Raw genomic sequence first — 14,836 nt, forward strand, 5'->3', positions numbered from 1 at the left:
GGCACAATGTAAACTTATTCAAAGCAAACCATTTTTAAACTTCTACTATTTAACATCATCTTTGCTGAAACATTATATCACAATCATTGTTTACACTGCGCTCTTGTTTTCGGTTTTTTACTACTACTGGAGTTTGGAATTTTTTACTCACCTTCAGCATTTCCCATTTGTTTAAAATTTTCATTGCATAGATTTGACTAGTGTGATTCATTCGAACGACGCATACCTCGCCAAATGCGCCGCGGCCAATAACCTTGAGCACTTCGAAGTCCTCCCGCGACAAGCGCAGCTGTTTGATGCATTGCACCACCGATTTTATCAACTCGATGAAATCAGAAACGGTTTTTTCTCGCCGTAGGGACGAATTGCAGCACTCGTCGTACAGCACCAGCAGACAGTCGAGCAGGGTTTCGATCGAGAGGAATTTCTCCGACGACAAACCAGCACTGTTTAAATTGTTGTTCGAAGTGACATTATCGATGATAAGCGATTCAAGTTCGCGTAGCCGGTTGGATGCTGGGATCACTGAAAGGTAAAATTATAAAATGATCAGATCAGAATCTCCCGGTGTGTACGCATGAGCTGAACATTATATATTTTGAGGGAAGTTTATGACCCGTGTTTTGTTTCACCCAAAACAAATAAATAAAACTAATCCAAGAGTCGATTAGGTTCAAAATGATTTAAGTAGATGTATGTATAAGATAAGAAATCTAGCGTCGAATTAATTTGACCAACTTTACTAATTAATTAATCAAAGAAAAATCGGATTTTTTCAGATTTGTGACGTTTATATCACGAAATCCTTACCACCTAGAGCGATGGTTCCTTCTACAAAAATATGCGCGTACACGAGGTCTTCAGAGTTACATGTGGCGTTTTACAGGATTTGATCAACTTTTTTTGTCTTAAATTTAAAATTCTACTCGTGTAAATCGTTCTTGCTCACGGAAAAATTGAACAGATAGACAAGATTTGCAGGAAGCATGGTCTAGTGACAGATAAAACCTATGGCTAATAATGTGATCAGAATTTGATCGGTAGGTGGCATCCATTTGTTTTTATTTTTTTTAGAATACTGACTGGATTTTTTGTCTACGGCATAATTGTTTAAATAGTCGCGACTACTCTATTCTGGAAATTTTGATACAAAATTCAGTCGCCAGGTGACGGTAGTGATGTATTCATTTTCTTCCGGTACTATATTCAATTTTTGCGGATCGTTTCAACATGCATCCTGGCTGAATGGGTACATTATTTGGCTATATAGTGTTGCGAATAATTGTACTAGTTTTATTTTGCGAATTAATGTCGAACACGACGACCTCTTGTCGAAAGAATATTTTCATACCGTTTTGATTCAAATTTCGAAAGCTATGTTGAAACTTTTTTCAAAGTAAAATGTTCGGAAACATCTTTATTCTACCCCCACAAATGGTTTAATAGCATGATAATTTATTTGTTTTTGTGGGTAAATTTAAAAAATGAGGATAAAATGTTATTTTACATTGAAAAACATCAAAAATCTACGCGGTTTTGATTCAAATTTCGAACACTTTCATAATCGACATTCATATCTCGAATATTTCAGTCTCAGACATCGGACACTTGTATTACTATGCTAAGTATTAATGTAATTAGTGTCACTCAACTTAAATTAGTGAAATTACATCCTTTTGCTAAACACCGTCTTTTTAAATTCACCTAACAGTGTGATTCGAAGTTTGAATCACGCCTCAAAACAGGATTCAAACTTTGAACACTTTAATTTATCTAATATCTTTGAAATAATGCATGAAATATTGTATTTTAACTATGCTTTAGTACATACATACCTTGCACTTATGTAATAATCGCTAAGTAGGAAGGTAAACATTCTAAAATTGGTAAAATAATGCAAACGAAAAAACAGCTACTTTTGCACGAAACGCTAAGAGTATGCGAACCAAGTTAAAAACTGAGTTCTCACTTTTTTTCAGCGCCTGCTGATTTTTTACAAGGAGTCCGTCCGACAGTTCTATGTCATATCTCACATTCTAACACATTCTAGAGGACATTTTGACGAACACGGTGGTGTACAATGATCATAATATTTTATCATATTAGCGATGCTAACGAGCATTTTATTCTAAAGTGTTCGAAGTTTGAGACTGTTCTAAGTTTGAATCAGAACGGTACACAATAAATAAATCAAAATAATCACCTGGTGATTAAATACTGTGCTAAACTGTCTATCATAGAATGACCTGACCAATTTTGCCGAAGACAAAAAACTTGCATGTAATCTACTTGTTTAACTGTAATATTATAAAACGGTACACGTACACCACCTGATGGATGAATTCTGAACCATTTACCAAGGTTTTATCTATCACCGGACTATGTTCACTTCGTACCTTGCCTGTATAAGCATTCTAGTGAAAACAACAACGATTTACACTAGTGGAACTCTGTGGATCGAAAATTTGCGATCAAAAGAGATTGATTTTTCCAGATAAACGCCACCTAGCTAGCAAATCATGTGAAAAGCCCCAATCAACTTTGAAGATCTCATGTTCGCGTATATTTTTGTAGAAGAAAGCATCGTTCTAGGTGGCAAAGATTTCGTGATATACAGTCATCCCAGTATTATGGGCCAGTTAAGCATGCTGATGCTATAAGATTATTGGTAGAAACACAGATTTAAATAATTTACAGTTTATTTTTAACTTAATTGGTTATAAATATTTCATAAATTGCTGTCCTGTAGGCAATCTTGTTCCAAAATTCCATACTTTTTTGCAGAACAACAAAATGTAAGCATATTCCATTCCCAGTATTATAGGCCACTTTTAAACCTGGTCAGAATTATGGGTCAATGTTCCCAGTATTATTGGTCAGTAAAACAAAATTGGTTTTATTTCGAGAAAAACGCGCGCGCTCGTGTGTGTGTGTGTGTGTGTGTGTGTGTGTGTGTGTGTGTGTGTGTGTGTGTGTGCGTAATTCTCGCGATTTAGGGATCTTGTTGTATCTTGTACTGAACTCAGCAACTGTCTGAGTGAGGTAAGGTTAGATTCAATTTTAGTTTCTTCTTCAGGAAGCTCATCAAACTGATTCAATCTATGATGGATGGTCCTAAATTCTGTGTTCAGATTTCGAATGGATTGTCCAAGTTCATTCGAACCACACAGAGGGCTTCATCAACGGGATGGTATCTATGGCAAACCAAGTATACAGAAAGCGACAAGCTAAACGGATACGATAGGCAGGACAAGTTGCAAGAATGCCGGACAACTATTCTGTAAAGACGGTATTTTCTTCAAAACCGGTAGGAATAAGATGACCAGGGGCGCAGTGAGCAAGATAGTCAGACTAGGTGGAGCAAGATCTGGCGGAGAGTACACGGTGTCCGAAGAATTGGGGAGCGTTGGTCCGCAACCGAATGCATTGGAGAAACTTTGTTCATCAGGCTTTGTCTTAGGACGGCTAGCCAACTAAGTAAAGTAAGTAAGTTCAGGAAGAGGAAAAGTATTTGGTCCTAGCGTATTAGTTTTGGATGGTTTCCAAAATTAACGCGGAACTGTACTTTACGGTAGATTGTGATCCCTTGCAACTTCCTGAACTTTATCGGTTTGCTAGATCAAGAGCGCGATGCAATATATCAGGATCATAGTGCTTCGATTTCTGTATATTGACTTTCCTTGCACATTTTTTCGTTTTACTGAAAACAAATTACAATTTTAGTCAAAAACAGCGAGTACTGTTGATTTATATGCTTGACCCATAATACTGGGAAAAGTTAGTTTTGCTCCCAGTATTATGGGCCATTGTTGAACTTCTTATATTAAAGCAGAAAATAATTTTTTCTAGTTGGTTTCACCGTAATTCAATGAATACATACCTATTCCCTCGATTCCCATCGATTTTGCGCCCAGACATAAAAATGTACGCCGCTATTCAGCTTATAATTCACTACCGACTTTTTATAACAACCGCAAAAATAACAACAAATAGACGGTCGATTGGAGCCTACTGACAATTATCGGAAAACTAGGAAAATTAGCGCATTGGAACTAAGTGTATTGCTGACAAGCATGCAGCGGAATGTTGCTTCTGTCTATTAAACTCATACTGGATGGTTAAATATTAGTTTTCTATGTATAAAACTAACGTAAAGTATAGACTGGCCCATAATGCTGGGTGGCCCGTAATACTGGGGTGACTGTAAACGCAACAAATCTGAAAAAAACCGATTTTCCATTTATTTTTACTAAAACCCCTCCTTGTAAAGGTCTCCCCCATCAAGTCGCAATTCATAATTTTATCATTTAGTCCATTAAATTACCTTTCTAAAACATCACAAAATTCGGAAATCCGTCAAGTTTTCTCTGAGAAATAGCAGTTCGAATTTTGGGGTCAAATTGGCCCCAATGTACAGACAACGTAAGTATTTTTTGTACAGACAGAAGGTTAAGAAACGTGGTTTCTTGGCACTAAAACTAAGATGGCAGTCCCACCACGAGACTCAATATAGCGTGGTCTTAGTAAAACAACCCACCTAAACAGAGTTACAACCAAGAAAATTCAACTCGGAACATTCAGCATGGACAACATAAAGACATATCTCTATAATAAAACAAAAAAAAGATCGCTAAATTTCGTGGGTGGCGATACAGCGGGTGCTGCTCAAACAAACTGTGAAATATCGCCAACTACATACTTTAGCTTCATACTTTATACCTCCCAGTTGGCTTCGAGGTATGACGCTGGCCTGATAAGCCAGTCGTCGTATGTTCGAATCTCGACTGGGAGAGGCCGTTAGAGCCAATAGGATCGTAGCAAATGGCCCTGGCTGCGAAGTCTGTCGTATAAAAACAGAAGGTCAAGTTTCAATAACGGAATGTATCACCTAGGCTTTGCTTTGCTTTACATACTTTAGCATTGCCACGAGGGAGAATTTGGCCGAATATCGAAGAACGCGGAATGGGATATGAAATGAGGAAGGCAACTAAGAAGAAGCATCATACATAGCTCTGGCCATCCCAAGTCTTTACCTAGCGCGTCCACGTGTCCATACCCGATAATGCTCGAAAATGAGTTGCTAGGCTAGAATGGTAAGTGAATCCGGAAGGTATAAAATCCTTAAAATTTGATGCTAAATTCACTACACCATTGCCATTATTACTATAAAGTTATTCATTACTTATAATTCAATAACTATGATAAACGGGAGGGAGCAACAGGGTATCGAATGATGTTATGTTATGTTTGCATGGCGAAGTTATGTATCAAGTAACCAGTGCTGGAAGGATTGTCTTATATTCCCGTGGAATCATATATGCGACTTTCCTTCTAGATCCACCCAAGCTCTATTGGTCCTTCACGAACAGTATTGACATGAAAGTTGCAAGGTAGATAAATTCGATTCTGCAATAGTTTTACTTGCATACAGTGGAAAACCCTTGGCTTCCCACATACATACCTGCAACTATCGACAAGCGCGGAATGAGGAGGGAAAAGCGCCATAAGGAGGACAGAGATCGTGAAGAGCTAGAATAACTATTCCCGGCTAATGACACGCGCAAGTTGAATGCAATTTCAAAAAAAGGATACACGTCGAAGTCTGATATATGCAGGGATGAGGAGGGAAACCTTATCACAAACGAAAATGAGCGCGAGGTGATTGACAGGTGGAAGCAGTTCGTCGATCTCAGCATATCTATGCCGATATATCAGAAGGAGGCGGAACAAGAGTTAGCTTGGGCCACAAACCACAAACAACGGTAGCATGCCGGCTCGCGATCTGGAAGACATTCAGCGAGAAATCAGACAGTTAAAGACTATTAGTGTTGCCGAAAAGTATCAACTTGCGGTGGAACTTTATAAGAATGATAAGGAACTACTAGCAACGACACTGCATTGGATGATTTCCAGGATTTGGGAGGTAAAGAAATTACCGGAGGAGTGGATGGAAGGTTTGTTTTTTTCCATCTATAAAAAGGGCGATCATCTCCATAACTGTAATTACCACGGCATTGCGTTGATCAACATCGCCTACAAGGTAATTTGGGGGTTTCCGAGGCACTTTCGAGTATTTTCAAACCGCACAGAAGGTAGTGGCAAGGAAATGGTATTTTGTATGGTATTTAACATCACGATTGAAAGTGTGAATCGGCAGCCAACTGAAAATACCGATTATCGGCAAAAGCAGCTAACTCCTAATCTTCGCAGACGACCTTGACATCAGTACTAGAAACCTTGGCACGACGGAGGCAATCTTGAACTCGCAGTGGTTGATGAGTTAATATATTTGGGATCACTGGTTGGGGTCACTATGTTCGTAAATTATGAATTTTTGAAATAAGCTGTGTTTGAGAAAATCGGAAAATTGCATTTGAAGTATTCCGGAAAAACGAGAGATCTAAGCCAGTGTAGAAAATTTCATTGAATTGTAGTACTTTTTGGCCCAAATCTGTTTGAAAAATTTAGAAGAAAGAAGTTCAATTCTTGTAAGACAAGTTTGGCACGTTTGTCAAAGAAGACTTTGTACCGGAATACATGCCTATGTAGAAACATTTTCGTTACTCTGTGTATTTGGCTGGTAAACGGCTGAATAATGCGTACCGTCGGTGCCTTGTGCACGTGTAGGCATAAAATAGACCCTACAGTGGTTCATAGCCTCTTATTCAGCAACTCCTATTCCTACCGCCTCGTGGTACCAGCCGGGATACGAGCAACTTTGGTGGAGATCGGGTAACCAACCCCGGTGGAAGCCAAGGTCGTATGCTGACAGGAAAGGAGGGCTCTTTCGAGCTTCGTTGGCCCTCCGGCGAAACAGGGGGTTGGTGTAGCAGGCTTTGCAAGCCGTCACCACGAAAAATACTAAAGCATGGAACGAAGAACAATTATATTCTTACTGGAACAATCGGAATAAACCCACGCGACGAAAAAGGACTATGGATTGGAAACTCGGGACGTGGAACTGCCGATCTCTCAACTTCCAAGGGAGCACTCGAGTGCTCTCCGACGTATTGAAGAGCCGCAAGTTCGACGTCGTAGCGCTGTTACATGGAGAAATTTTGTTCAACAGGCTTTGTCTTAGGACGGCAAGCCACCTAAGTAAGTAAATAAGTAAGTACTCTTTGTATTTTAGAGGATTTTTTTACGGAAATAAATAGCTTCAACTCACTAAAGTTTAACTGGTATTGTAAATAATGTAGATCGAGGTAAGTTTTTCCATAAAGTTGTTTGTTACGGTTAAAAATCTTTGATTCAATATTTTTCATATAAAATTAGTTCAATGTTCAGTAATTAACTAACTTACCTGATAAGCTAGATAAGTTTAGTCCTGCGAGGACGCCCTTTGGTTCGGTCATGTTTACACTTCGCTTTAGATCTCGGCTATATCCCAAATAATTTGTATGATTTCGACAGCTGTTCACCTGATTACTCACTGACAGCTTCTTCTATACACTCGTGTGCTGTTCTATTTTGACAATGAAAAACAAATTTTCACAGATGTGATCACTCCCGTCGGGACCACTGCCTCATCCCGTTGCCACACATGTGCAATGCTCTTTCTTCTTTTCTTTCTTCTCAAATGCACTAAACTATATTTTGGCTTGGATTCAACTATTTTCATATTATTTCAATTTTTCTTTTAATTTTCACACTTGCACTCATAGTCGATGCTACAGCAAACACAACTTGCATTGCTAGTGATTTTGCCCCTGCAGTGACGACTGTTTAAACCAAGTGATACTATTTGCGCGAGTGCTGGAACTAACATGGGGTAACTCGGCTAAAATCAGTCTGGAACTACACCGTTTGCTAACGTGGTAGAATCCGGTCAGCAATTTCTCACAGTTGTCCATGTTCATTGTTCGCATTGTGCTCGGTAGGAATCGTGGCCTTAGCAGTTACGTACGGTTAGCAGTTCACATTACTTAGTGCACAATGGCCGATTCTACCGATATTCTCAACAAATGGATATCCTGGAAAATAGAATAGAAAAATAAATTAGAGTCAATCGGCAGTTATGTAAACATTTCTTAATTGTAATAAAACTTTTAATATTTAATATAATAATGTATAATACATATTATAAATTTTACATGCTTGTGCGCAACAACACATAAATGCAGTAAAAATTGTAAAATTCTTATAATACTTTCATTTAGAATATCGGGAATTATATTCAGGGTCATTAGAATTAGTTAGCTCAGCAGAATATTTGACATCTGCGTACAAAAAATGTAAATATTATTAATGACGCAATCGACGATAGTACAAGTTACAGACTGCTTATGATATTTCTAATAAAACTACGCTGCGATAAGAATCAGAGAAGACGCAAAAACACTAAGTTTGCTCTACATCTAATATATTGTGTCACTAATAGTAGAGTGACCTGAAAAAGAACTCGAGAATGCGAAACAGATTTACGTTCACTTCAGCTGATAGAAATTATTGGTTGACTGTATTAGATTTAAATACTGTAATTTTACAAAATGTAAAACGATTCACAGGTACCCACAGGAGCAAATTAAAAATAATTGATATACCTCCAACAGGTTGATAAGATCAAATTGGTTCTACATCATCTGATCGTTGGAATAATTTAAAGCAAATTAAAATGGCACGCAATTCACTCTTAACACAGAAAACCCCCATTCGATGCGTTCGAATGTGAGTTTTTCTACCGCGATTTGTTCTGCAGCACCTTCACCCAATTCGCGCTAACGTCGACAAAGAAGCCTTATAGGAAACATTTTTCCAAACGCCACTTCATGCACAATAAACTACATTCAACCCACCGGATAGCATCACAAAATCTAGTAAAATAAAATGTCATAAAAATCTAACCAAAGCGGATACTTTATTTTACACGTGACAAAAACACATAAGTAGCACACTTTCAAATATTCAACATGTATTGGAAAGGCTTGCAAGAAAACAATGGTGCCACTGTACAACACCAATCCAGCTGAGCTTCGAATGGAGCTGCTTCATGTCGCATTGCTATTAAACGCTGGCAGTAGCTGCAGCTGTATTCAAGTATTAAATCTTAACAAGTGCAACACCCAGGCACGTACGAACTGGGCTGCTTTTGAATTTGCGGCATTACACTGACTTAGATTTTCTGACCTACTTCCTTTTACATTGGCGTTCCTGGTCTTTCTCTGCACAGCACGAGCACGGCACAGTGACGATTCGCTAAGAAAACAGTATTGTTCTAAGCATATTAGAACACATGCACATCGTTTCTGATAGGCCTGCTATCGGTGGCTGTAACGACAACAAGTATTATCATATCATAAATGATTTGATTTATTATAATATCGATCAGATAGTTAAATAGCAAATGTACAAAAACGAACGAAAAGTTCTAAATTAGAACAATTTTCTGAAAAAAATATGTAACATATATCACATTTTCATTCGAATTCAGCAATTAACTTTGCTTCCAATAAGTGCAGCATAGTATAAGCCACACCAATTAATGTTTTCTAATGTTTCATTTAAAAGTTATAACTAATGATGTGAAAATCTTGATCTATGGCTTTGTTTTCTGGAACCGCTGAACAGACTTTGGTAATCAAAAATGTCATTTTCATCGTATATCATTAGATAATTAAACAGTTATTTAAAGATGTTATTCTTTATTTTGGGAATTACAGCAAAAGAATCCAGCTTAAGTCATTTGATTAAACCATATCAAATTTAATACTTTGTTTTTTCCAAATGAAAAATTTAGTTTTTTTTAATAATAGCTGCGAAAGACAAATAAAAATTATAATTTTGATATTCTCTTGACATATTTTAATCTATAATAATAATTTTCCGTCAGATTAAACTCTCCTAACTGGTTGCCCCACTAATTTGATTCTGTTTGCACACGCACTGCTCCCATAGATGCGATTCGAAGTTGAGACTCTTGTCCAAACTAGGAAGCATAACGTCAGTATTGCCGATAGCAGTAGACGATTTTGGCCATCACCAGTATCCTTTCATGGCCCGTCCCATTGTATGTTAATTTATGTGCATAGCTCCTCCACCATTTATTCGTTACTTTATTGCACCATATCCAGCTGTATTAGCACACTTTCTTCAGGTACGGTTTTGCGCGGTGTGTGTAGCAGAAACTAGTGCACTACACCGTATCTTCAGTATCGGTATTCTTCGGTATATCCGCAAACCTAACACGTGCAAAACGAGCACCGGGTACAATCACTTTTATGTTTGTTACACTCACTGATTCGTAGCCAAGGTTTGTGCATGATTGAAATGAAATGGAAATAACAAAAAAAAGATACCCACTTTCTTGATTGGCTGTGTGTGCGCCTTTTTCGCACCCTTGAAATGCTTTCGTACTGCGATAACAACTTCCGAATTAATTTAATTATTAGATGATTGCTATTTGTGAATAAATCATCTTGCACTAGCAAATATTTACTGTCATCAATGAGATAAACATTTATTAGGTGTTAGGTGAGTAAATATTTTTCGAACACTTCTAATCTATGGTACGATTATTTTTTTTTTTTCTTCTCTTTATTATCGAGATTTTCAGCCGTGGGCTGGTTTATCTCGTCGGTACGATTATGTAAAAACTGAAATTGTAGTTAATGCAAAAGTTATCGACTGTAACGTTCATGTGAAAGAACATTCTCAAAAAAATCTAACTGACTCATTTGATGCGTAAAAGTTATCTATTTTCGAAATAGCCATTGCATTTGCATACCAGATTAGCGCAGATCGTTCTAACAGCAGTGTTCAGTGTAACAATGCGACTCGATAATCGCCACCGTCAAAATGACGCAACTAGACAGACATGGGTTGGTCGAAAAAAGAATGTATTTGTGTTGCATCAATCAGCCATCTGACCTTTTCTCGGGCAGCGCAACGATGTGGTGTGCTTTCCATCGGTGTGAAAATTATCACATACTGTCGTGTTGTTAGGCACACGGATCGATCTCACTGTTAGCTTTGAACTTTGCCAACATCAAATCGTGTGGTTTTTGCCTAACTCTGGTCTTTTCTGTGTTAACTGCGAAATTGCATAATGCCGATGGTGAAACTTCTAGAATAGAGTACGTTTACCTGTAGTGAAGAAAAAACAAATGTCTCCAATGAATTATTAGAGCTTGAATTCCTTTAAAAAAAGGATACTTTTGTGTAAAAGAATCTCACCTTTTCAGGAAAAAGATAAAACATTGAACATGCCTGTTCCTCACATCACAAAAGCACAAAACATATTCTAAATAGGGCACGGGAGGGTATTTTCAGCCCATTAAGCGATGGCATCTATTTTTCGGCCTATGGCCTAGTTCTAGTGAAAGAACGGGCGGTTTTGACGTTCTTTGAACTAAAAATAGTAGATTACTTACAGTCTTGAGAAAATAGTTATAATATAATAAAATTGTATGTCGGCAAAGTATTTTTATTGGCGAAAGAAGAGCCTGCTGAAAATACCTTCCCGTACCCTACCCTTAGATTTTTATTGAATTACAAAAAAAATGGAATACAATCTCATTATATTTTCTGAAAATAGCTTGGTACAGCATAGCAGCATAGCTAGACCGCCCGTAGGTTGCCCATAATTGATCCAGATCAATTGAAATGGCAGATCATGTTCAGTGTGCATTTTCTGGTGATCTAATTCATGATGACGACCAATAGCAATAGCATGGTCACGGCCAATGCAAGTCAATTTGGTAGAAAAAGGAATCTTAGTCCGACACTAGTTGCTATTATAGTCCAAGAAATCACCATCCACATCATCCAAAAATGTCACAGGAAGAAGTTGTTAGTAAGTAGTAAGGTGTTGCTCTGTATACACCGAGGTAGATGGTGCGATCATTGTTATTTAAGCTCGTGTACGACTTGAGAACGTATTGTGTTGCCATCGCGAAACAGGTAGCAAAAATCCGAAGTATCGATATAAACAACCACGAGAAGTCAGCTTTCCTACAACCTAATTTGTGAGCTACCAATCTATTCGATCCTTTTAAAATAACCCGCGAGCAGTCACTCGCTACCGAAAGACATTAATTGTTAGGCCCAAAGGCCGTTTCGAGACAAACATGACTATTTGGCAATTTCCTCAAAAGCTTTGGATGTGCGAGATACTTTTAGGCGTGGCCAATTCGTTGTGGGTCTCGACATCCGCAGGTCGGCTTCAACCTGATTGAGCCATCTAGCTCGTTGGACCGTCTATTCTAATGGATGGGATTCTTAAAGAGAACAGATTTCTGGAAACGTGGCCGGCATGCCGTGGTCTCCCTATATTCGCTAGATATACGATAGAAATTTCTCCAAGTAGTGCCTGCAGTACGTGGTTCAAACGTCTGCGCCACTCTCCGTTTTCGATTTGTACGAGATATCTTGCTCATAATAACTTCAATGTAAATCTGGGCTTATAAATGCGTAACCAGGTCTAAGTGCAACTGATAAAATTCAAAATGTTGAAGGCCATTGCAATATACAACCACCGTCGGAAAATGGTTGTTTTTGCAGAGAGCGAACCACGAAAGCAAACGATTCTGAACCGCCATATAGCATTATACTATATTTTGTCATTGAATAGATTTGGAGAGATATTGATAACAAATTTCATTATTGAGCAGATATGGTAGAACATGGGTATTAAGATGAGTTTAATAACTGTTTTATCATGTCTTATTATGACTTTAATAGACCGAATGTCATCTACTAGATGCTACTGCATTTGATAGTCAATACCTTAATAAAACTATGTTATTCCAAACTCTGTATACAGTCAGGTTATCACTTTGTTATTCAAATAACGCAAGCAGTGATTCTTTTGGCCTTAGAGGAGCAAAATTTTGATACTGTTTTTTATTATATTGCCAACTATGTCAGCCAAAACAAGACCGAAATTTGATATGTGTTTTTCGATTTTCAATTCAACTTGCAGACTCATCATCTGTTTATAGACTTCAAGGCGGCGTACGATTCAGTTAAACGAAACGAGCTGTGGCAGATTATGCTTGAATTGGTTTTCCAACAAAACTGATTAGGCTGATACGTGCTACCCTTGATGGTTCAAAATCAAGCGTCAGGATAGCGGGTGAGACTTCGGACTTGTTTGTGACGTTAGATGGTTTGAAGTAAGGTACCGGACTATCGAACTTGCTGTTCAACATTGCATTGGAAGGTGCTATTCGAAGGGCCGGCGTGCAGAGAAGCCATCATCACGAAATCTCATATGCTCCTAGGGTTCGCGGACGACATCGATATCATCGGTGTTAACCGCAGAGCTGTGGAAGAAGCGTACACGCATCTCAAGGAGGAAGCTGCGAGGATAGGGCTTATCATAAATTTTACCAAAACAAAGTATATGGTGGCTGGTAGAGAGCGTGGTAGCCCTTCAGGTGTTGGAACTGCGGTGGTGATAGATGGAGATACTTTTGAAGTGGTCGACGAATTTGTTTACCTTGGTACGTTAGTGACATGTGACAACGATGTGAGCCGTGAAGTAAAAAGGCGGATAGCGGCTGCCAGCAGGGCCTTCTACGGATTACGTAGCCAGCCAGGTCCCGTAGCCTACAACTCCGTACAAAACTCGCGCTCTATAAGACGCTAATTCTCCCGGTGATACTCTACGGCCACGAAGCGTGGACGTTGAAAGAGAGCGACCGACGAGCTCTTGGCGTTTTCGAGCGTAAGATCCTGCGATCAATTCTTGGTGGCATATTAGACGAAGGAGTGTGGCGCAAGCGCATGAATCATGAAATATACCAAGTGTACAAAGATGCGGATATTGTGAAGCGACTAAAATACGGCAGGCTACAGTGGGCTCGCCACGTAGCAAGGATGCCGGATGAGAGACCAGCGAAAACAATATAACCCCGTACCCGTTGGATGAGCGCTGTTGACGAAGATGCTAGAACAGCGGGTGTTAGGGGCGACTGGAGAGTAGCAGCTCAAGACCGAGTAATGTGGAGACGGCTCCTGAATTCGGCATGGATTCGATAAGCGGATTGTCGCCGAAAAGTAGACTAAAGTAAGTATTCGATTTCCATAACACAGCTTGGTATTATCTTTATATTAACTTGCCCTTCGCACCGGTTGCGGCAGCTTTTAAAGATCCGAAATCTAAATTAACACCATGCTCAAACGTAAGCAGGAAACATTGACATTGGATCGCGCAAAGCAAACCAAACGTGAAAGCGGAACATATGACTGGAAACTACGAGCGAAGATCATCAGGGCAGTCCAGCATAATCCTATTTGGCGATTTGGCGAAAAGGCAGTACTGTTCGGCGAATCTGTATGCGAGAAGGATTTCAGTCTTACCATGCCAGAAAACATCCGAACATGACACTGAAAAACAAACCTGATTGCCAAAAGCCCTGCAACTAAGAGTGCGACTTTTCAAGTACAACAGGTGTATTTTGATGGACGATGGAACATATTCAAAAATGGACTTTGGACCAATCCCGGGTCAAAATATTACCTTGCTAAACGGAATGGGAATGTTCCTAAATTTTGTACAAATAAGAGAAGGTTGATTGATTACACGTCGTGTGAACACTTCGCATGGAATGACTCATATCGTTTACTCAATATGTAGTGATCATCTTTGCAGTGCGGATTGCAGAAAATACCTTTTCAATAATAGATCAAAATAATGGTCACAGTGACGCGTCCATGCACACTTAAAAACCGTCGATAGGAACATTGATGTTGCTTGATTTTTAAGAAAGTAAATATGATTTACGTTTATTCGAAAAAGTTTCTAACATTGTAGCCGTTTTTACTTTGAAAATATATTAGAATCTGATTCTTTTACTATTGAGTTTATCACTGAAAACCCACCGTTTTCAACTTT

General features: G+C 38.7%; 1 protein-coding gene across 9 annotated transcripts in view; it reads right to left on the reverse strand.

Moving 5' to 3' along the window:
- The window catches only part of LOC128736994 (serine/threonine-protein kinase Genghis Khan), a 49,811-nt gene that overhangs the window by 19,999 nt on the left and 14,976 nt on the right, over nt 1–14,836 (reverse strand). For 8 of the 9 annotated variants that reach the window (XM_053831522.1, XM_053831521.1, XM_053831520.1 and 5 more), the window contains 2 exons: nt 7,304–7,973; nt 152–525 (listed from right to left, as the gene is read on the reverse strand). In XM_053831522.1, the coding sequence (XP_053687497.1) occupies nt 152–525; nt 7,304–7,355 (426 nt within the window). In that variant the 5' untranslated portion in view covers nt 7,356–7,973. Of the gene's footprint in view, nt 1–151; nt 526–7,303; nt 7,974–8,543; nt 8,572–14,836 lie in introns of those variants that run through there. The other variant, XM_053831524.1, reaches the window with a different exon arrangement.

Source organism: Sabethes cyaneus, chromosome 2 (genome assembly GCF_943734655.1).
Source record: "Sabethes cyaneus chromosome 2, idSabCyanKW18_F2, whole genome shotgun sequence".
Lineage (NCBI taxonomy): Eukaryota > Metazoa > Arthropoda > Insecta > Diptera > Culicidae > Sabethes > Sabethes cyaneus.